This window comes from Maylandia zebra, linkage group LG6, assembly GCF_041146795.1.
Source record: "Maylandia zebra isolate NMK-2024a linkage group LG6, Mzebra_GT3a, whole genome shotgun sequence".
Lineage (NCBI taxonomy): Eukaryota > Metazoa > Chordata > Actinopteri > Cichliformes > Cichlidae > Maylandia > Maylandia zebra.
This window is the reverse complement of record NC_135172.1, coordinates 35,508,030-35,529,198: the sequence shown is the minus strand read 5'-3', so window position 1 is coordinate 35,529,198 and position 21,169 is coordinate 35,508,030. Positions and strand designations below refer to the sequence as shown.

The 21,169-nt window shown below is 40.7% G+C and overlaps 1 protein-coding gene across 2 annotated transcripts in view; it reads left to right on the top strand.

Annotated features, from left to right (window-relative positions):
* Nucleotides 1-1,608: 1,608 nt before the first annotated feature.
* The window catches only part of aspscr1 (ASPSCR1 tether for SLC2A4, UBX domain containing), a 22,532-nt gene continuing 2,971 nt past the window's right edge, over nucleotides 1,609-21,169 (top strand). The window contains exons 1-16 of one of the 2 annotated variants that reach the window (XM_004539005.5): nucleotides 1,609-1,721; nucleotides 1,945-2,000; nucleotides 2,442-2,556; nucleotides 5,270-5,370; nucleotides 7,559-7,616; nucleotides 7,717-7,790; nucleotides 9,284-9,815; nucleotides 10,179-10,238; nucleotides 11,637-11,776; nucleotides 12,604-12,685; nucleotides 12,768-12,834; nucleotides 13,190-13,252; nucleotides 14,424-14,476; nucleotides 18,807-18,858; nucleotides 19,028-19,097; nucleotides 20,957-21,144. In XM_004539005.5, the coding sequence (XP_004539062.1) occupies nucleotides 1,632-1,721; nucleotides 1,945-2,000; nucleotides 2,442-2,556; nucleotides 5,270-5,370; nucleotides 7,559-7,616; nucleotides 7,717-7,790; nucleotides 9,284-9,815; nucleotides 10,179-10,238; nucleotides 11,637-11,776; nucleotides 12,604-12,685; nucleotides 12,768-12,834; nucleotides 13,190-13,252; nucleotides 14,424-14,476; nucleotides 18,807-18,858; nucleotides 19,028-19,097; nucleotides 20,957-21,144 (1,801 nt within the window). In that variant the 5' untranslated portion in view covers nucleotides 1,609-1,631. Of the gene's footprint in view, nucleotides 1,722-1,944; nucleotides 2,001-2,441; nucleotides 2,557-5,269; nucleotides 5,371-7,558; nucleotides 7,617-7,716; nucleotides 7,791-9,283; nucleotides 9,816-10,178; nucleotides 10,239-11,636; nucleotides 11,777-12,603; nucleotides 12,686-12,767; nucleotides 12,835-13,189; nucleotides 13,253-14,423; nucleotides 14,477-16,545; nucleotides 18,781-18,806; nucleotides 18,859-19,027; nucleotides 19,098-20,956; nucleotides 21,145-21,169 lie in introns of those variants that run through there. The other variant, XM_004539006.6, reaches the window with a different exon arrangement.

Sequence of the window (21,169 nt, the reverse complement as noted above, 5' to 3'; positions counted from 1 at the left end):
CTTGTCATGTTGTTTGTCTCGTCTTATTCCAGCTTTGATCCAATTTGATCCATGCTGAGAAAAAACAGCCTTGATTGTTGTTGCTCAAACTGCATACATACAGTACATTAGGTTTTCCATATGGAGAGCAGATTGACTGTGTGTGACTGTGTTGTGGTCAGTTTACAGACAGGATCAATTTCCTTCTCTCATGAGGCCAGATTGTGTTTTCTTATTATGCTTTTAAGGTCAAGGGAAGAGTAATGATCTTCATATTGTTTTTAGATGCACACTGTACAGTTCAAGCTGTGGAGGGTTTTTTTCACAGAATGAATAGACCTGGTTTTAGATTTTTTTTTTACATTCGAGTCTGATGTTGTTAACCCACTCAAATTATTTTTTCTAACACAAACGGATGTGTAGAAAAGACCTTCCCAAACTTAAGTCTCCCCGTCCACCCAGGTTAATGTGGTGACTCTAAATGCCATGTAATTCACATCATGTTTATAATTCATAAATAATTCCTTTAGCTGGATTTAGACAGACTAGTCAATAACCGTAACCCCTTTGGTTTATTCTGACAAAAGGGAAAGTAAGAGTTCGCATTAATATGATTAATGAGGTCTTATTTTTATGTAAGTGTTCTAGTAAGTTGCCAGTATACACAGTACATAACATGGGATCCAATAATAAAAAATTACAAATTACACTTGTATGCATCTGTTAAGTCAGAAATTTAACACTAGTTTCAAGTAGACAAAAATTATTTCCCCCGGGAATACAAAATATAAACCTTATAATATCATACTGTCCCAATAGAGCAGTTCAATCTCTAAAAGCAGAGTTGGAGGCAAATCCTTCAGCTATCAGGTTAGCTCCCAGTTTGGGTTCAGGAAACAGACACCCTCCCTACTTTTAGATTCGGCTTCAAACTTTCCTTTTTGATAAAGCTTAGCGTTTGGGATGGATCAGATGAGTCTAAAGCGTCTTAGTTATTCTTTTATAGGTTCAGGCTGCTGGGACACTTCACACAATGTAAGTAAAGTAAAGTAAGTAAATTTTTATTTACAATGCATAGACCATTTCTTCTCTAGTCCACTCTTTTCACTCCTGATGCATTTACATGCCACTACTGCATGGCATTAAATTGTGTCTACTCTCTCCCATAGCATGTGTTATGTTTCTGTCTCTGTGCTCTTTTTGAGACAATGGTTGTTTTGAATACAAAAATGCACCGTATGAATAAATCCAAACCGAACTGAATTTGGTGTTAACATATTTCACTGTAACGTTTTTTAAAATAAAAGATAATAAACTACTAGCCAGTCTAAACTATAGTAAGGCTGAGTAAATGAATATATAGTGCAAGTTGTGTTCTTAGTATTTTTGTCATGCTGTAGCACTTTAAGAGACTAGCAGATGTCTCTTAAAGTGCTCTTTGACTATTGCAGTGGGACGCTAGAACATTGTGTGGGTTATTTCTTCTTAATTTTTTTAATGTCTGTATAATTTACATTATTTTGCTTGGTAATAACGCTCATAAAGGTGAGACGAAGAAAATCTTAAAAGTTGAACGAACTGCACCTTTAAGTGTTGCTGCGACAGAGTCAATAAAGCTTATTCAAACAAACAGTGTGACGTCAGGACACGCAATGGCTGCTAGTGGTACAGCTGTAACGGTTCTCACTCCCAATGGGAGAAGGCAAACAGTTAAAGTGGCTCCAAACACGCCGTTACTGCAGGTGAACTTTTATAGAGGAGTGTTTCATCTTTACTTAGGTGGACGGCTTATTGAATTCCGCGCTTTGGTTACAGAATCGGACTAAATTCCTTTCCTCCGAGTTAGCTTGCTGGGCTAACAGTTGTTAGCCAGTGACTGATCAGTTTGTGTTTTCGTGCGGATGAAATCAGATTATTTGGAAGATTTTGTGGCATAACTCGTGTTGTAACATTTTCCGCCTTCAGGTGCTGGAGGAAGTCTGCAAGAAGCACGGATTTGACCCAGAAGATCACGGTTTAAAGTGAGCAAATGAACGTAGCTGTAAATCAGTTTTTGTCCCTTGAGATTAAAAGCCTTTCATTACATCCAAATACACTTTAATACACAAACAATCGCACTGCACAGTAGCGGGATAGTAATGTGTGAAATATCCGTATATTTACGTAGTTAAAGAAGTTAAGCTAGTTAAATGTTGTAAGCGATTTTCACACATTACGCAACTCTGTTTTGGTTTCAGATCGTGTTTACTTATATTTAAAAAATCGGTGTCACTGCAGGAAAAAAGAAACAAGACAAATTATGTGTCAAAAAAATTAAATCAAATTAAAATTTGATAACTGCTTGTAATGCATTGATCAAATTTAGTCCTCGGGCTCATACATCATTCTTCACAGCTGTCCAGCTACTCCACATGAAACATTTAATTGCTCGCTTTCTCCTCCACTGTTAACATTTTTGGCAGGTTTCAGAGGACTATTGTTGACCTGACGCGGCCATGGAGGTTTGCAAACCTGCCCAACAACGCCAAACTGGAAATGGTGACGAGTACGAGGAAACAAGTTATAGCTGACAGCCAGGTCAGTTCAAACAAAGTGCAACTTGGGGCTCAACGATTAGTCAGATTTTAATGTCAGTTATGATTTTGCTCTCTAATTGTTGCGAAAACAAAATAATTGTAACTATCTTCTTTGCTCCTGGGGTTTTCTTTTTTGGTTTGTTTGTTTGGTTTCCTTGTTCTAAATCAAGTGCACAGCTTTCATTTAGAGTGGTGTGTTTTTACTCTCCCTAAAAGTTCAGCTTTTAGTTTAACCCCAACCAGGGTGTCTATAGTTCAACTTTTGGCTACAAAGATCTAATCAAGGAAGTAAATCTTTTAAGGTTTCTTATGGTGAACATGTGAAAGAAGAGCACTTAATTGGAGCTCCCCCAAAGAAGAGTTTGTGTCTACTCCTGACCTCAAACTAGGAATCTTTCATAGTTGAAGAAAATGCCCAGAAAAAGACACTTTTTAAACTCCAGTATCTACGCAGTGTCTCTTAATCTAGTGAATAATGTCCATACTTTATAATATTGACCACATTTATCATGATTACGACTTTTCCTATAAGCAAGCAGCCTTGGTGCATCTATGTATATGTGGGTGTTAGAGAGAGTCAGAAAGGAAGGAAACCCTCCAAATCCAGTGTTTGGAGACTTTTTTTTTTTCTTTTTCTCAGATTCATGGTGTGCATGAATCAGAAAAAATGTGGAAACAATTATTTTTACCTCAAGTCTGATTGCAACACAAAACATGCTCTTAATAAAAAAAAATTATTAAACAAGAGCTCATTTCCAGGATCGGCATAGTCAGTCCTTTTTTATAGAAGTACCACAACTCGGTATCCCTTTTTGAAATGCCTCCAGTCATTTATGTGGGGAGTTATTTGAAACACCAAAGTGAAAAAATATCTGCTTAACTTATTTTAAGTGACTTTGTCTCGATGAAAGTTCGCCAGACTTTTTAGCCGTGAGTGGCCAAGGTAAACATGTTCAGAACATACTTCTTTACCAGAGTGTTTCTTGTATATAAAAGTGTTTGTGCCCAGCAAAGAGATTTTAGCCTTCCATTAGAGGAAGCTCACCAGGACTTTTATTTTTTACATGTTTTATGTATGTGGGGTTTAATTAAGTTAAGCTTGAATGGCGCATTTGTTTTTTAAATAACAGGTGAATGCGTAGACTTCTGTTATGAAAGGTCACATAAGCTATTTGCGTGGTGTGCATGTTGTTCAATAAATAAAATTAATTTGAGTCCCCTTAGGGCTATTTGTCCCACTCATGATCATGTTTGAATAGCCTTAAGTAGCCTCATGTGTGGGTCAGTCAGCCCTGTGTATGGGTTTCTTTATTGTCCGTACCTGGAAATGCCTGAATTCTCTGTCACTGCTCTCTCTCTGATTCCTATCCAACAAAACACTTTGTTGTAGCTGAGCTGTAGTTTCCTATGACATCATGGCATCATAATCCATGCTGTAAAATTCACGGCTGGGTTTGATCTGCTGTTTTTGTTCATTTGATGGATGGTTGACTGTTGATACCTGGTAGATTTTATACAGACGCACACATGCAGGCACCTCTGGGGCAGACTGGTTTGTGGGAGTGTTTCGTGTTTGACCGTTGACAGCCAAAGCCCTCGTTTCATCTCTCCCGGTGTGCTGATATGCAGCGTGCTTTCTGTGCCGAACAACACCGTTGCAGAGTAAACAACTCGCAGAGTGACTCAGAGAAAGAGCAACAGAGACTTGCACTCATGTCTGATGTTACTTATTTTCAGGCTGAGGTAGGCCCACATGTGCAGCTTAATCATCTTTGATTATCAAAGAATTTTCTTCCTGCTAAATGTATCAAGACTGATGAGCCAAGAACTTACAAATGACCACCGCGGGGGATTTTCAAAATCATTTCCTTTTCGGCGTTTGTGAGTCCAACAGCGTGAAGTGCTTGTACTTTAGATTTTATTACTTTTAGCTTCTATCAAAAGAAAAATCTATGTAAATAATTTAAAGAAAATCGTACTGTGATAATTATGTGTTTAAAGGGGCCTCATTGTGCTTATTTCCTCCTCCTTAGTTTTATTCTTGGGCTGTTAGAGTAGCTATGCATGATGGATAGTCCAAAATAATCCTTATTTATCTTAATCTGGGGCTGGATGCAGGCTCTGTTCATCCTCCATCCAAAACGAGCTGTTATAGGTGTTTAAAGCCAACTTTCTTCTGATTGGCTGCTGCCTGGAAACACAAGATCTAAACTGTAGTTAGCTGGGACTGCTGTGCTTGAGGATGTCCACTTTCACCGACATCATGCGGATCCTAATGTAGGAAAAACTTGGTCAAACTGAGCATTTAGAGCAGTTTGAATCTTGTGCTCTGGGCTCACATCCATTACTTATATATATGCTGATCTACTTATTTTAATCTTCGTTCATGTTTAACATGTTCATCCTCCACTGTAAGATAATAGAAAATAAGGAAAGGCATAGTGGGCCTACTTTTTGGTTGATGTCTTTCTTTTTTATTTATGGGGCATAAAAGCAGTGTCTTACTCAGATCCAGCTGGTGCCCTTTGTTGGATCTGTCACTATCCAACTTACCGTAATAAATGAAACAAATGCTAACCAGAGCTTTGGACTGTCTCATGTTGATAGTTTAGACCTGCTTTTTATTTCCATTATTGTTTTTATTTGGTTAATGGTTAAAGAGCGCCTTTGGTCTTTATGCTTAATCTGTGTTCCTGTGGTTTCATATGTGTCAGGTGCGGATTGCACTACAGATGGAGGACGGCTCTCGGCTCCAGGGTTCGTTCTCCTGTGGACAGACTCTGTGGGAAGTGCTCACACATTTTCCAGAAATCAGGTGTGTGCATGAACATTTGTACAGGGGCAGAATCTGTGTGTCTTTGTAAAAAAACAACAACCGTTAAAAGGCCTCAAAAGTAAATTAAATTGTGTTGAATGCCGACTAAATAGATTTTTATGTTGTTAGTTACTGTGAGAATTTCTAGCATACAGGGCCTCCCTTTTCACCCCTGTTCACTTCACGTGGTTGTGTGTTTGTTTGTTTTGGAAAGGGCTAGATATTGATCCATACTTTAAGTGTGTATTCTCATGAGTGAAAAATTGCACAAAAAGAAGACTTAGAATAGGAGGAACTGCAAGAATATGGTAAACTTGTTGCAGAACACATATCAGATTTAGAAGGCAAGAAACTACAACAAGAAGAAATAAAAGATCAAGGATGAGAAGAACTAAAAGAATTACTGTAAGAAGAAAAGACTGAAAGGGCTGCGAGAAGAGTTAGGGAAAAAGACAAGAATATGTATCAGAAGAAGTACTAGAACAACAGGAACAACTAGAAGACTTGAAAGAGGAGCAAGTAGTAGAAGAAGAAGCTGGCAGAACTTAAATAGAAGAATTATAAGTACTAGAATTAGAAGACAAAGAACTAGTACAAGAACAAGAAAGAATAGAAGAAATTAGAATACAAAGAAATAAAAGAATTACTGGTAGAGTGAAAAAAAAATAAGATATAGAGGAACTACAAGTAGAGCTACATGATGAACTCATAAAAAAAGAATTACTAGATGATGTAAAAATGTACCATATTTTACTGACCACAAGGCACACCGGATTATAAAACACACTGTCGATGAACGAGTCGGTTTTCATACATAAGGTGTCTTCATTTATGTTGGAAGTTATAGCATAGTTGTATGTTTTTAATTTTTTTGGAAATCTCTGTCAGAACATGCTATATCATGTTTAGGTGGAAGCTAGCGAGCTAACTTCCTGCTAACTTCTAACTCTGTTAAATTAAAAAAAAAAAAAAACTGTTTTCATGGATGCCTGGATGTTAAACTTAATTGTTCCACCTGGTAAAGCAGCAACACTGATCATTTTATTAAAGATGAACGAATTTAGACAGTTTTAACTCTCAGTGATGCCGCAGTGTTCGTTTGACTTTGGGACCTGAAGCGGACCCAGATTACTCCGCGAGGCTCCTGACTACAGTAATGCTCTGACGTTGCAGCTTCGTAGCTTCCCAAAGTGATACTAAAACATTTTTTGACAGATTTTTGAGCACCGTGTACCACATAAAATTAGTTCGAGGTCAGTAAGCACAACCAGAATTCATACAAAAGTCGCACCAGATTATAAGGCGCCCTGTCGATTTTTGAAAAAAAATGAAATGATTTTAAGTGCACCGTATAGTCTGAAAAATACAGTTCTAAAAAAAATACCAGAGGAATGCGTAAAAAGAGTAATCCTTTGATCGGTATCGCTATTTCGATCGGTACATCGATGTCTTGGAAAGATTTTTACTATATTGGAAAGTCTGGTTTGTAAGTGTAATATTTTTAAAAAAGAATTGAAAAATAAAACTGAAACTGTAGACACGAAAGAAAGTAAACTTTGGTCATGGTGTTACACGAAGAGATTAATGGACTCAACACTGCATTTCATCCATCTTCCATAGCGTGAAGATTGTCACAATGAAAGCACACCAGGATAACATTCCTTCTTCTCACCACTCCTCTACTGAAGTTTAAGCTTCATTCTAACACACACGCCCGCACACACATGCAGCTGTTGCTCAGTAGTTCCAGCTGTGCGGTCCCAGGTGCTCACGCATCCGTCCAGCCCTCATCTCCACTCCATTAAATGACATCACTGCATTTGTTGATACTTTTCCAAGCAAGTCATGCTTCCATGAAATGAATGTTAGCTCCGCGGCAACGTAAAAAGCTCAAGGAATGTTATGAAGCACAGAGGAAAGCTTTGATATTCAGAATTGAAGAGAACAATAGTAAAACATTTATGGTTCAATTAGGTACTACACGGGATTGTGCACACATGGTTTACACATGCTGATAGTGTGCCACTGCATTGCATGAGGTTTTATTGTAAAATCACCCAGCTTATTATCCTCAACAAGGAAAACCACTTGTGGGTTTTGTTTAAAGCAAATGAAAATCATTTGGGCAATTTTTAATCTCTGTGTGTGTGTCTCTGTGTGTGCGTGCATGTCATCTCAACGTCACCAGTGTGTTGGAGCTATCCGACTCAGGATCCACTCCTGTGTGTGTTTACATGAGAGATGAGGTATGCAGCGGTCTTTTAACTCTCCCTTTCTCAGGAGATGAAAGTGAATTTTATGATAACACAGCTGCTTGTCCACATGTGCGTGTCTGTGGATGTGCAGGTGAGTGGCGAAGAAGAACTAAAGAAGGCCTCTTTGAAGTCTCTAGGTCTTACCGGAGGAAGTGCCATTGTCAGGTAAGCTGCTAGTTTTCATGCTTCATGCATTTTGTGGGTGTGACTTTATTAATTATGTATTTAAAACATCATATATAGAGAGTCTACAAGATGACTGCAGCTGTGACAAGCAGAAAAGTGTCCTTCAAGATGGTCTCCTTTTGCAGCAATAAACTGCATCTGCCGATTTAGCACCACCTGCTACATTTGGTCACTCCCTAGAAGTCCCTTCTAAACCACTGGCAGTGCTACATCTCCTTCTCTGTGTTTGAAGAAAAGGAAGATGTCTTAGACAGTCAAATAGGGCTACCTGAATGTCTCGGCCAAAAAACTCAAATGTTTTCAGTGTACTGTGAACAGGTGCAAGATGGTGCGTGCCACAAATCACCCTATTTTCTGTCAGATGCCTCAGTATGTTCCAGTAGATATCTTCACAAATCAGTGGTGCCCAACACAGTATAGCAAAGTCTGTACTTGGTTGACGATGCTATCAGCCACTAGTTGTTTCCGTTATAACACATTCTATCACAAGTCTCCCTAATGGGCAAATTTGTTGTTGGAACGTTATAGTATAGTTACACCACAGATCCGTCGGTGCAGTCACAAAAAAGGCTTGTGGATGTCCACACTAAGCCAAACATTCATTATCTGATGATGTAATTGATGTCACTTGTACAGACGTGGACTTATTTACGGATGCAAACACTTTAAATGTAAAATTTAAAAAAGATGGCCTGAGAGCACACTGACATCTCGGCATAAGACAACTACACGCCCAGTGCACCTTATGTGGACACTGCAAACTGCTTTTTGTTCTCTGGCTCATAGACAAAGAAATATCAATCAGCAGCGATGAATAGCTAACCCTAACACAAAAGTCGATACTGGTGGGAGTTTTGAGGTCTATGGGGAAATCGAATTACTCCCATTCTCCCATTACAGAATGGGAGTAATTCAAATGTAGTAGGAGCTTTAGGTTTGGTCCATAGTGGAACCAAGGAGATTATGTTGAAGGGGAAAGAACTACGGGCAGCACGGTGGCACGGTGGTTAGCACTGTTGCCGCACAGCAAGAAGGTCCTGAGTTCAATTCCAACATCAGGCCGGGGTCTTTCTGTGTGGAGTTTGCATGTTCTCCCCGTGCTTGCGTGGGTTCTCTCCGGGTACTCCGGCTTCCTCCCACCGTCCAAAGACATGCAGCTTGTGGGGATAGGTTAATTGGATAATCCAAATTGTCACTAGGTGTGAATGTGCGAATGAACGTGAGTGCGAATGGTTGTCTGTCCCTGTGTGTTGGCCCTGCGACAGACTGGCGACCTGTCCAGGGTGTACCCCGCCTCTCGCCCTATGACAGCTGGGATAGGCTCCAGCGCCCCCCGCGACCCTGAAAAGGACAAGCGGAAGCGAATGGATGGATGGATGGATGGGAAAGAACTACATTTAACCTTTTTTTAAAAAATAAAAATAAAAAAATCACCCTGTATTAAAACCCTGTATTTATGATTTATGTTTAAGGTTTTTACTCAAAAAGGAAAAAAACCCAGAAGAAAAAGCTGAAATGGATACACCCGCTATGCCAACTACGCCCATTGCCATGGAAACCACACCCAGTTCATCCCCGCAGCCGGATCCCGCTCCATCGGTTCCAGAAATGTCAGCAACAGATGTGCCAAGCCCAGATAAGCCGGCGGAAACCCCAACTCTGCCATCTTCTGCCACTTCTACAATCACACTACCCATTCAACAAGAAGACGCTCCAAACCTCCAGGATGCCGTTGGACCTAAAGACCCTCCCACAGGAAGTCAAACACCAGAGGACGATGGTGAAAAAGCGGGGCCGTCAGGACTAAACTGCCACCCATCATCTCCTACTTCTTCAGCTCCTTTCATTCCTTTCTCCGGAGGTGGTCAGCGCCTCGGCGGTCCAGCTGGAGGAGTTGCACGTTCCCTCTCTTCATCATCATCCTCATCTCTGTCAGCGCTGACCGCTGCTGTTGAGTCACCCAAAGCCAAGAAAGCCAAATCCAACCACGGTTCAAGCACAAAGGTCAGCCAAACCCTGAGTTTACTCGGCCTGCCAGGTGTATGCACTAGATATTTTTTGTTATTAGCTAGTGTGTCTTCTTGGCCCTTATGCTGCCATTAACCAGTTTTCAACATAAACCACAAGCTCACAAAAATATAAAGACAATGAAAGATAAAAGCTGAGAAATCTGAAGCTCATATTGATGTTTTCTGTTAAAGCCATGTGTTTGCACATTTATGAAAACTTACCACCTCAAATCCGATTATGTTGCTTATTAAGGGCATTTTTTTTGTGGGCTTCAAGAATTGTCCTTTTTAGATTGAATGTTTACAGTCCTGATCTGATCAGTAATTGGTGAAACTGGACCTTTTCTGTTCCTTTCAGTGTAAAACCACTACCAAGGTGCAGCATGATAGTATGGGTGATGCGGAGGAGTTCTTAGAGGTGAGTTTGTTCTGTAACCTCTTTATTTCAGATGACCAATTTCTCTGCTTGTGGATTTCCAACTCCTTCATAAATTAACAGTGTTTTCATATCTGCAGTGTTTAGTCAGTTTAAATTGAACTCTGTTTGGTTTTCCAGCTTTGTGTAGTTCGTTTGTGCAGGATTGAACACAGTAAATCACCCACACCGAGACCCTTTGAGAAACCTACCGTACCAATCTATGCTTGCTACTCTGAAATGCAGCAAGACACTATAGATGTGCCAAGGTTAGCAACTAGCCGTGAAATCAACGTAAATTATTAATCTTCCCCACTGGTCCAGAAGGCAGCACCTTCTTCCTATATTTACTTTTGTTGCTCCCCAAACCCATTTGGCCAATAAATGGGCTAATATCCCCACGTGGTTTGTAGTGATGCATTTTGGTTTGCTTGGAGTTCCCTTGGTTTGAGTTTGAATTTACAATCTTATCAAATGATTCAGACCAGGGTAAACGAACTGTACGTTTAAGTCTAGACACCCAGAAGCTGTTTTATTTTATTTTGAAACTCTTATCTGAATGATTGCGGAGAAAGCCAAGAGTAATTTTAGTGGCCACTAGGACTAAAACCTGCATTTGATTTATAAGAAGCTACAGGCTTTACCTCAAAATAAGGTTTATGTTACACTACAATGCATACATCCAGTTTCACATCATTATACCTCAATGCAGAGTCCTGACAGAGTCGACATCTCAGCCTCATTTAACCAGAACACTGAACAAAATACATGCTGGTAAACTTACATCTTTACCACAGTAGATTGGGATGATGATGATGATTAAAAGGGGCTCAAACTGTTGTGAAACTCTGTGCAATACAAATAGTTTAGAAGTTTCCTGGTTCAGCTGTGGTCTGGCTCTTTGTGGGGGGGGGGGGAGCATCACTGGTGTACAGAAATTGTTTGTAGATGTTTATTGGTCAGTGGTTGTCAGCTTTCATACATACCGTCCAATGCCCACATGCTCTTCACCATGTGGAGAAGCAGGGGATCGAACCGCTAACCTTCTGATTGGTAGATGACCCTCTCTACCTCCTGAGCCCCAGGCAGCTGTATTCAATTTGTCTAAAGAAACCTTTAAATTCAAGGCACATTAAAATTTATGCAATGTTGTGCAGTAAATTCTGAATACATTTAAGAGAAAACTCAGACGATCACTTAGGAGGAGCAGCATTTGGCGATGGTGGGGAAGAAGAACTTTCTTTTAACAGGAAGAGATGTTCAACAGAACCAGGCTCAGGGAAGGGCAAAATTCTACCGTGGCCGAAAACAAGACTTCTGCTGTGATAGATAAAGCTAAAATTTGGACACTTGAGATCCAAATATTGTTACGGACACTCTTATATCTCCCTCTGTCTGCAGCCAGTGGAGAGGGAGCCTCTCATCTACCACCTGGACTCCACATCCCATCAGTCTGAGGACTACGGGGATCTGCCCGACGAGTTCTTTGAAGTGACCGTGGATGATGTGCGGAAGCGCTTTGCCCAGCTGAAGAGCGAGAGGTGGGGAAGGAGGAAATGGTTGAGTGACTGGGTGCAGTATTTAGCACAAATACCTTGTTGCTGCAGAAACACGTCTGGATCCGATGTGTTTCTGCGCTGTTTGGAACAGATAATTAGTCAGTTCGGCATTCGGTCCTGCGGTGTTTTGTCCATGTATAACCCTTAATTGCAAAAATAGCCTAGCAGTGATGAGAGGCCATAGGCAGGGAGAATGCTGGGCATCACTGTGTGCATTTCTGTATTTTTACTTGTTTATTTTTTAAAATTTATGACCAGTTTGAAGTTTTTAGTTATTTACGAGCGCTTCTTCAAAACAGATGCGTTCAAGTTTATTCTGCAATCTCTGGATGTGGCGTCAGCAGACCACAGCTGTTGAGACATCGTGTGTGTTTGCAAACATGTTCTCATTTATAAGACAACACACAAACACTACAAAAGCTTCTAAATATGGCACGCTGGGAGCAATTAGTAGTTCTGTTTCGTGTAGACGTTTATCTTCCAGCCATCGACCAAACACCGTCAGGTTGAGACCTCACCGCTCGCATCCTTTAATCTCTGTCTGCACTGACATGGCTGCCTCATGGCTACTGCCATGTCAATGACTGCAATTACCAAGGGTGGAATTAAGCCGACCAAAGCAATTTGCCTGTAACACGCACGCGCACACACACACACACGGCCACACACGAGTAGGGGTAGGAAAGAAACAGTGATTCTTTGTTTTCTTTGCACATCTTACTCATTGTGGGTTAAACAACCTGCTTTTTATTTCTCAGCTCATTTCATTGTAACTCTGTGTGTGTCTCTCTCTGTCCCTCATTCTTCAGGAAGTTTTTGGAGGAGGCTCCGCTTATGACTAAATCTCTGAGAGAATCACAGATAAAGGAGAAGATGGATAGATATCCCAAAGTAAGCTCGTACACATAATAACATTTTAATATATGTACGTTTAAAACATACAGACTATAAATAGCCCACTCTGCCTCTCCAGGTGGTCCTGAGGGTCCAGTTTCCAGACAGATATGTTCTACAGGGCTTCTTCAGGCCTCTAGAGACAGGTGTGTGTTTGTGTGTGCCTCCATGTGTGTGCGCGCATGCAGTATGGAGAGTGTTCATTTCAGCTGGCTAGCCACAGGTATGGCTGCAATGTGAAAGCTACTTGCGGCTCCCTCACCACATTTACGACTGTAGCCACACCACAGTGACAGACTGAAAGAATGAGACAGGTCTGTAATTCCAGCGATGAGATGCACCTCAGCCCGAAAGCAACACGACAACCAGCAGAACAACAGATTGCAGGGAAATTCCTTCTGACAAATGAATTACAGTCCACACAGAGACCGATGTAGCTGCACATAGCCCAGTTTGTGCTTCAGCTGGTAATCTGTGTCCTTGTTTGTGTCTTGTGTCCAGTTGATGCTCTGAGGCACTTTGTAAGGAGTCACTTGGAGGACCCTCAGCTCAGTTTCTACCTGTGTAAGTATCGTTACATTTCCCCGAATCGTCATCTTCATCCTGTGAAGGTCTGACCATGTTACAGCATCAGTTTCTGCTTCTGGTTTATTCCAAATCAGATAGGATAATAGTTCTGATCATAATTACAAGCACATTGAAATCACCTGAAAAACCTCAAATCTGATGACTGGCTTAATCCAACCTCCTCTAGTGTCAAATAAATGCAAAATTAACACTTAGAATTTTGACCAAAACTGCAAAAAATGCTGATAAACTCAAAATTTCTAGAGATCTACATGCAATGAGGCCAACTTTTCTATGAGCCTGAAAAAGGAGGAATTTTCTACAAACGTTTTGGATCCAAATTATCAGTTTGAATTGTTTTCATTTGAATTGCCTGGATTTGGATTTTCTTCAGTTAGATTTTACTGATAATGTCACTTTTTTTATTTAAACTATGTGCAGGTACATTTGAGCGAGTTTAAGATGTATGAGGTTACTGAAAGTGAGGTTTGGTGACAGCTATCCAAAGCAAAACCTTTTTTTTTTTTTTTTTTCCCTAATAGAGTAAGCATTTAAGAGACATTTTATTAGGTAGACCTTGTACTGAGTCGAACCCCTTTTGCCTTCAGAGGTGCCTCCGTTCTTCGTGGCACAGATATTCAGAGAGATGCTGGAAACATTTTTGATTTTTGGTCCATATCGACATAACATCACACAGTCGTTGGAGATTTGTTGGCGACACACCCATGGTTTTAATCTCCAGTTTCACCTCATCCCAAAATGATCAACCTTAAAATTATCAGCAATATCACCTGCTTTTATTTTTACCATTGTTTTGTTTTTTTTTTTATTTAACTCCACTTGTAAAAATGACAGGAGCAGGAACAACCAGTTTTAGCCTTGATATGTGCTGCCTACACACAAAGCTTTGAAACTGTATCAGTTTTTCTGCCATGTTTCCAGATTACAGATCAAATGTGAATTTGATCTATTTTTTTTTAAACCATTTTTTTTTTTTTTTAGTTAAAAGTTGCTCCTGTTGTTTTGTAAAATCTTAAGTCTCTGTGCCGCTTCCATTTGTTTTTCATTCATTTGTCAGCATTAACTTTCCTGTGTTCATGTATATGTTGTATTATAGACTTTTATTCACAGTTTATCATTTTGACCATTTTTCTTATTCCTTTTTCAGTCATTACCCCTCCAAAAACTATTCTGGATGACCCTTCAGCTACACTTTTCCAGGTACGACTCCTCACACTGTCCTTCGATTACCTTGATAGAGCTTCTAAGTAATAATACTCAGTAATAAAACGGCTGAATTAAACCGAACAAACTTCATCACTGTGAAACTGCAGAAAACAACTACAAAACCTTTTTTTTTTTTTTTCCCTTTCCCTCAACATGGACATAAAATATATCAGCTGGTCCTCCTCTGCTCTTCAAAGCCTCGCTACATTCCCGTTCTCCCTTCTTCCCTCACTTCTGCTCGCACTTGTTCCCCCCTCTCCACTGTCCTTGACCCCAGCTGGGCTTGATTTTTCCCAGACTGGCACATGGGGTTAATACAGGCCTTGCTTTGATCTCGACACACACACACAAACACACCAGCGCTCACACACATGCAGAGCAACGGGCAGCTTTGATGCTTTGTAGCCTTTGAGTTTATTCAAAATGTGAAGAGATACATATGCTTGATCACCTCGACACTCCCGCGCACTGCTGGTTCTTGTATTTTTAGACATTTTATTTTGGCAAACATTTTTGTCATCGGCGCCTTTCGTTCTTTCACTTGACACTTTGATTCAACCTGAAGCGCACAGAAGAAGTGGAGGAAGAGGCGGATGTTTGAAGTGATTTTTGAAGTGATATCGTGTTGTGATGATGAGCAAGATTCAGCTCCTCTAAGGGACTGCTATAAAAGATAACAATCCTCAAAAGTGCACTTTGAAATATGGCTGCGTTGGTGTGTTCATACCCCTTTGGTGTCACGATCGCTCTGAATCACGTCTAATGTTCTGATGTCATTCTTTGTTTTTCATCTTTTCATCCCCTTCTGAACTCTCCCCGTCTGTTTTTTTTCAGTACTCGTCCCTCTCCTGTACCCCAACTCTGGCTTTCTTTTCCTTTTTTTTCTTCTTCTTTTCTTTCCTCCTCCAACTCCAGCACCCACATGGTCCCTCTCTCCGGCCCTCTCCTGTGCCTCACCCCTCCTCTCTCAACCCCATGTCTCTATCCATTAGGGACTTAAAAGCGTTAAAGTGCACAAAAACAAAATCTTTAATCCTCCTTGGTGTCATTTCTCCCATACGCACACTCTGTCTGGCTCCGCTTCCCTGTCTATACATCAATCTTCGACACACACATTTAAAGAATCTTTAATCTTTTTTTGTCATGTCACATAGACGTTGGCACACACACACACACACACACACACACACTTTAATCACTTTGTGTCATGTCAGGAAAGGAATGTTTCCCAACCCAGAAGTCCTTTGATACCAGTCATCCCCTCCCTCATCCGTCTCCCCCTCTGTCTTCCATCAGGATCCGTTCTGCCTCTTTTTCCTTTTCTCTCTCCATTCCTCTCTTCTTCTTCTTCTTCTTCTTCTTCTTTTTTTTTTTTTTTTTTAATTTAAACACACTCACCCTCTCCCTCCCACATACACTGGTCTCTTCTCGTTGGCCTCGTCTTTTTCCCGAATGGAAATGTTGCTGCTGCTGCCAGACGGAGCAGGATTGCAGGAATGCCTGTTGTTTCACTGTAACACATTGTTTCCTGCTCACAGGGCTGTAATAATAGCAATTAGGCCAGTGTGTCCCAATTTAGCAACCAGAGAAAGGACAGTGTGTGTGTAAGACGGCCTGTGGTGTTGGGTGAACCCGCCAGACCCCAGCTACAGCCTTTATTTTACGCTGCTGATTATCTAAGAGTCTGGAGGGAAAGTTATATGCAAAATGTTTTATGGCATCATTGCTGCGTCTAATGTATATTTTAACTGCTGATTAGAGTGTCTGAAGAGCCTCATTCCTCTAAAAAAGAAAAAAGATATTTGTCCTCCTAGCAGCTCAGCAGCAATCTTAGTTTGAGCTGTCATCTTCATCAACTGCAATTACGCTGATTATCGGGACATTAAGACTGCATTATAGGGAATCCCCAATCAACAATTTTGACACAAACTTTTTAAAAAAAGCTTTTTTCCCCTTCAACGTTAGTCATTTCTTACTGTTGCAGAATTCTTCTGAAGAGTTTTGGTCCAGATTTTTTTTTAAATGTCTGGTTTCTGTCTTATTATGTCTTTGCACATATGCAGTTTATGTGGACAGAGATGACCTCTACCATGAAGTTCTTCAGGCACATGTAGGAAACCGTTACCTGTTGGGAGGAACTGAACAGAGCCCAGTCTCTACATGATTTAAGTCATTTTGGATCCAGGACAAAGTACAGTCCTCACAAGGATAAAAGCAGGTTGTCGAGAGTGACAAGAAGTGCAGTTACTTATATTCACAAGCTGTAGCAAACATATATTCAGCAGACACATCTTAAATACAGCAGTTAACTTTGCTTTTTAACACGAATATCTAATCGATCAATCAAATAGCAGCATCTCAGCACATTCAAGCAGGTAGACGTGGTCAAAACGACGACCCGCTGAAGTTCAGGCCGAGGATCAGAATGAGGAAGAAAGTGTCTTTGAATGTGGTACGGTTGGAAGACAACACCAGGTGTCACTTCTGTCGGCTAAGATCAGGAAACTGATCAGCAAGTCACACATGCTCAACAAAATTGAGCAATAGAAGATATAGAGGATATTTTCTTGCTGCACTTTGGGAGCCTTCACACCAGCTGTTTGGATGGAAAAGTCTGGATGGGTTTATAACGGGGGTAATCAGCATTTCCACCTCCTTTTTTAAATTTTGCTTCTGATCAATATACATTGTTGATGCGAGTTTTGAGATCATTTAAAGGATGATTATTAGAGATTTTAGTAGTATTGGTAAGAACTGTTGAAAGTCGGGATTCAGAAAGTGGATTTTAAAACGCTGCGGTGCTTAGACTGTGTAATTTATGTGAAAAGATGCTCTAAGTGTTGTATTTTAGTGTTCTTGGTTGTCACATATAAATCTAAAAAGATTTTTAGGAATGGTTTTGGTTGCTGATGGTCTCTGTCACCTGCTTATGAGTCAGAAAATGTTTATGAAGTTTCATCTGTGAGACTGAAGGAAGCTATTGAACCTCTCTTTTTCAGGGCATTTGTTTACGTGGTAATAAAGCTCTTTAGGAGGCACATGTCACTTTCTCACAGCTCTGCACGTATGTGTCTGTGATAAACGGATCAGTTCTTTCAGGATTCCTGGAGCGGAGCGTCTGCTGCTCATCAGTGTGTCGTAAGAGGATCTGTTAACTAGATGAAGGAAGAGGGAAAGCAGCAGAAACATCTTTAGGACTTTAGTGTTTTTAATTTTGTTTTAATGTCTTACATACACACTTACCAATAAAAGGCCTTTTGAAGTCGTGAATCATCTTAAATTCAGCTCGGATGGGTCGTAAACGTTTTAATTAAAAGAATTTCCAGAACCCACCACCACTATTTCTACACACTGAGGTTTCGTAAGAGTAGGTAACATTAGCTAGCTTTAACTCATGCCTAAAAAACACTACAAATACAAAGAGGCACAAATTCTCAAGCCAGGCGTGGGTCAGTTTAGATCGTTTGGCCTCGAGGTTTACGACACACTGATGAAAAACCCTGATGATGATTATATTGAAGAAGGCCTTGTTGGCCAGCCTGCTCGATGGCCTCAGGAAGATGTGAGTGTAACAACGAATGGCTTAATGATAAAGATTAATCTTGGTTTTAAAAGCTGGTGCCTAGAAATCCTCACGACGCAGCAGCACTAGTGTGCTGAGGTCTTTTTTTTCACCTCCTACACCTCATCTTTTTAGATTTTTACTTAATACCCTGATTATTGCATTACATTTAGAATTATTTTTGACTGAGCTCTTTAAGTTTTTTCCTGCTTTCAGCTGCTATCCTCATTTTTTTTTTTTTTTAGACTAATCTAGTCTTAAATTCAGCTCAGACTTATTTACACCTGCAGACATTGCGGCGATGATGACCACTCGCTGAAGCTCCTGTGCAGCAGATGTTGTCTTTCCTTTCTCTTAGTCTGACAGACGTGTGCCCTGCCTGCCTGTCTGTCTGCATTTCCACCTCATAATTGTACGGTTGATAATTTCTGGCTGCAACTGGCCCATTATACCCATTAAGACTATCACTGGAGAGGAATGTGGTGCTTCAGGGGTGAAAGTGTTTTCACTAACCATTTGATTGGTGCTCAATTTGTGGTCTGCTTCAAAGAACCAACGGTTGCTGGTTCAGGTCCCCCGAGCGATGAATCATCCCCAAAAATGAACCTGACTTTGACTTGGATGTGGCGGCAGCTCTCGGTTTGCGTGTAGCGGGAGGTGGTTTTGTTTGGATTCTTTCGTGTTTTGCAGAAATTGTAATGTGTGCCAGACATTTTTAGAAGCTTCCGTTCACTCCTGCTCTGCTCCTCTGTGTGTCTGCAGGCCGACCTGTTTCCTGGTGCGCTCGTGTACTTCGGCTCTGATGTCAAGACAGGTTTTTGTCTGATTTCCTTCTTTCATATGCTGACTTGGATTAGATACTGGTGTATTATCGAGGAATGTAATGTAACAAAACAATAGCTTACATTGTGTGTGTGTGTGTGTGTGTGTGTGTGTGTGTGTGTGTGTGTGTGTGTGTGTGTGTGTGTGTGTTTCCTCCACAGATTTTTACATGAAGAGAGAACTGCTCGAATCCCCCGTCTCAGCCGTACAAGCAAACGAGTCCATTGCAAGGTATGTGCACGTGTCCGTGTGTGTTTTAAATGTGCAGTTGGTTGTGTGTGTGTGTGTGTGTATATATATGCATTTGTATCCCGCAGCAACCAACCTATTTTCCTGTCACAAAGCTGTCATCATTGGAATCCCTTTGAGGTTGTGCCTAAACAGCAGGTGCCCCCATGCGCCCTCATTTCCTACACACGCATACAGATTCTCTCTCGCTCGCTCACACACACAAACACATACACGCACACCATTTTCCAGTCTGTCTAAAGATAGAGCCAGCTTCCCAAAAGTCACCCCCACCTGTTGTCCTTCAGCTCCATTAACAAAGCCTCTGTTTCAGATCACTATCTCGTTTAGCTTCAAGCTCAGGGTTAGTCAAACTTAAATTTTTCCAGCATGTGTGATTCCTCATAACTTTAGAAGTAAAACACAGAGCTAGATTTTCATAGGTTTTAAAGATGAAAAGCCACATTTTTGCTTTTCTTGACGAGTATTTTCTTTCTGACCAACCTTGAACTTCACTGTGATGGAATACATCCTAGTTTCAAAAGCAAAACTCCACCTATTTAAGCAGGATGCACTGGGTTTATTGGTGTAGGTGTTATCCAAGGGTCTTGGTATGCATCCTACTCAGACATGGTGGTGTGCAGTCCTCCAGAAAACCAGCAGTGATGGTTTATAGCCCAGTAAAACATATCAGAGTTCATGAGGTAGAGGGAGAAACGCAAACACTGAAGTGTGAGAACGGACCGTGGCTGCAAATCTCACTTCATCTCATTATATGTTGTAACTAATGTCTTCTCCATGGTTGATTGGAGGACCAACAGCAGTACAGGCAACAGACTAGTTGTTCCACATGTTTTGGATGCTGCCCCCTGGTGACAGAAAACACCTACAACTTGTAGGTGATGGTCTATGAAGTTATGCATAGGCCCGACACACAGCTAGGCCAGATTCCAAAGAGATGTAATTATTGGTGATCTGAAAGTTTGATCTGTTTTTTGTGCTTTAGAACAGTTTGGTTTGGGTTTCAGCTTTCAAACATGCATATGATAGAGGTGGTTAGATCATATGAAAGGTATGCTGTCACTTTTTAATTTTGAAAGTGCTTGTTTGAGCATTTTTTTTTTCAAACTCTACTCTTTAAGAATTAAGTTCTTAAATATCGTCCACTTCAGTAAATGTTACTCTGTTTAAACAGGGTGACATAAACAGTCAGCAAGCCATATGTAATCCAGTATCGATATTCAGCTGATATATTGGTCTGTTCATACTTTGGTTATACATGATATACTCTCTGATCCAGCTGTGACAGGTTCAGGTGACAGAGGAAATTACAAAATGCATTTTCTGTAGACAGTAACCGGAAAAATCACCATATGGGATAAATGGTTGGTCAAAACAAATCACTGTATCTGTAAGATTCCCCTTTTCCTACATTCACTCTGTTTCAAGTTTTCAAATTTAGTCGTATCTTTACATGATTGTAGTTTTCATCTATGAAATTAAGGGACAACATTGGTGTTCACATGTTCTTTATGATAGTTTAGACTTATTACACTGATCAACCAACTTTGATGTCCTGAAACAGTTTTTTAAAATCAATTTTCATTGATATGAACTCAAGTGCCCGGATCACAGAGGCCCTCAGGATCAGTGGATGATGTCTCCATAGTTTGGCGAACATTCAGTTTGCGACTATTTTCCTTTGGCATAAGATGGCATGTTGCCTTTACTCACTTTACCAAAATTTATGTGGGAGCAACTAATTATGACTCAGACAAATGTGACAACTTTGTTCAGTGCAGCATCCTCTCATACTCGTGTCATTCATTTTGTTCTCTTTTTTCTTTCCCTTCCTACTTCAGCTGCATGCTCCAGTCCTCAACTCCCTCCTCGAGCTCTGGTGGCTTCAGGGAGCCGCTGCCTCCCCCAGAGCCTACAGTGGAAGCCAGCGGATCCACACAAAACGAGGAAGACCCATTGACACAAACCCAGGCCGCCAAACCTGCCAGATCTGACCCGGGCAAGGTGCCTAAATGGCTCAAACTTCCAGGTCAGGACAGAAAATAGAGCACACA